Here is a 2,195-nt window from a genome sequence, read left to right on the forward strand (position 1 = left end):
ATAGAATACCTGGTGGGGTTTGATCAAGTGCAATGTAGTCGAGAGGAATTACTGAGAGCCGAATGAAGGTCGATATGATAGTGGGACAGGAGGAAAGTAAAAGGAGGTAGAGGAAAGAACTAGGAGGCAAAAGACATTTATACAGGTATACATATAGGCATGTATATATGTAAATATATTAATATATAATGATAGGGATATAGGTCTATGTACATATATTTATATGTGAAGTATTAAGGTAGCAGACATTGGGCCTCTACTCAAGCCCTTCTTCAATTCGAGAACCCTTTGTTCTAATAACCTGGTATTCTGTGATGCCCACCTTCGGACATGATCGCTAAAGACAAATGGGTGCATAAGCAAATGTGGTGAAGAAAGCCGATGGTGCCCAGCTATCAAAAGATATAGGGTCTGGGGTCTTAAAGACTTGAAGTTAAACAAGTGGTCATCTAGCAGGGAAGCAACAAAGCTCACATAGAAGAATCATACCAACTGTGTGATCATGAGGTGTTGATGGGAACAGGTATCAGGCATCAGAAGACCCAAAACATATCAATTGGAACTAGGAGGGTCGGAGTGGGGACCCAAAGCCCATCTGTAGACAATTGGATGCCCCCTCACAGCAGGATCACAAGGAAGGGATGAGCCAGTCAGGGTGCAGTATAGCACCAATGAAACACACAACATTTCTCTAGTTCTTTAATGCTTCCTTCTCCCCACTATCATGACCCCAGTTCTACTTTATAAATCTGGCTAGACCGGAATGCGTACATTGGTACAGATAAGAGCTCTCGACACACAGAATCCAGGACAGAGAAACCTCTCAGGAACAGTAATGGGAGTAGTGATACCATGAGGGTGGGGGGAGAAGGGGGAGAGGGGGGTAACTGATTGCAACGATTGACATAAGACACACACCCCACTCCCGGGGGATGAACAAGAGAAATGTGAGTGAAGGAAGACAGTGGACCATGTAAGATATGAAAAGAATAATAATGATAATTTATCAAGGCTTCACAAGGGAGGGAAGGTGGGGGAGGGAGGGAAATAAGAGGAGCTGGTACCAAGGGCTCAAGTCGAAAGAAACTGTTTTGGAAATGTTGATGGCAACATATGCACACACGTGACTGATGCAATTGATGTGTGGATGTTATAAGAGCTGTAAGAGCTCCCAATAAAATGATAAAAAAAAAAAAGAGTGACAGTCTCAGAAACCCATAGGGGCAGCTCTACTCTGTCCTACCGGGTTGCTGTGCTTTGGAATCAACTCGAGTTTCAGACTATGGGAGCAGTCAGCCTCCACATTCTCTCACCGAGCGACTAGTGGATTCGAACTGATTGCCTTGCCGTTAGAAATCCCAAATGCGTCACCCCCTGTACCACCAGGGCCTCCCTTTTGAGTCCCCTGTGGCTGGTATCATAGAAGCTCCGCAGGCGGCGCTTGTAGAGAATTTATTGTCTCACAGGCGAGGAAGCAAGAAGGCAGAAAGAATTCAGGGCGGACACCAGCTCGGGGGAGGAAGATGGTACTAGGTCTGAGGCGGTTGAAATTCCTCTTCGTAGCGCCTCTCCTGTTCTTCCTCGGTGGTCCTTGGGCATCTGCACGGGGTATCTGTCCGTTGTCCCCCATTGGTGCTGGCTGGCCTTTACCTCCTTTGGTGGGGTTTCAGAGACTCCCTACGCTGGCATGGCCTCCTTTAACCTAACAGAGTAACTCCTGTTCTGAGCTGACACCTACAGGGGGAGGGGTAGAATTCCCATACCGAGGGGACAACAGTTGAATCCACACCACCATCCTGTCAAGCTGGAGGGAGAGCAGCGGTCCGGAGGGTAGGTGACCCCGGGCCTGAGGTGGCCGGAGTCCTGTGTCCAGACCCGGACCGGACAACTGAAGCCGTCATTATTAGCACTGGAAAGTCCTGTCTTGGTCACTGCGAAGGGCCCCTGTACAGCTCTTAGCGGGGCTGTAGCTGGGCGTCTCTCCGTGCCTCTGTGTGTTTGTGTGTGTGTGTGTGTGTAGTGCAGGGGGCTCCCTTGGCATTGCGGAGAGGGGAGCGGTTCACACGGCCGGCGCCAGGCCCATCCTCTGATTATCCCGGTCGTAGACGGAGAAATACAGCCTCAGGAAAACGTCGCCCAGAACCCAGATATCTTGGGTTAGGCTCAAAGGCGTGGTTTGGAAGTTGCTGTAGCAC

The 2,195-nt window shown here is 49.2% G+C and overlaps 1 protein-coding gene across 1 annotated transcript in view; it reads right to left on the bottom strand.

Moving 5' to 3' along the window:
- Positions 1 to 2,059: 2,059 nt before the first annotated feature.
- The window catches only part of LOC123522479 (pregnancy-associated glycoprotein-like), an 8,286-nt gene continuing 8,150 nt past the window's right edge, over positions 2,060 to 2,195 (bottom strand). The window contains exon 6 of the mRNA XM_045297047.1: positions 2,060 to 2,186. Coding sequence (XP_045152982.1) covers positions 2,060 to 2,186 — 127 coding nt within the window. The remainder of the gene's footprint in view (positions 2,187 to 2,195) is intronic.

Source organism: Echinops telfairi, unplaced genomic scaffold (assembly GCF_000313985.2).
Source record: "Echinops telfairi isolate 266 unplaced genomic scaffold, ASM31398v2 ScPeMD7_7416;HRSCAF=8454, whole genome shotgun sequence".
NCBI lineage: Eukaryota > Metazoa > Chordata > Mammalia > Afrosoricida > Tenrecidae > Echinops > Echinops telfairi.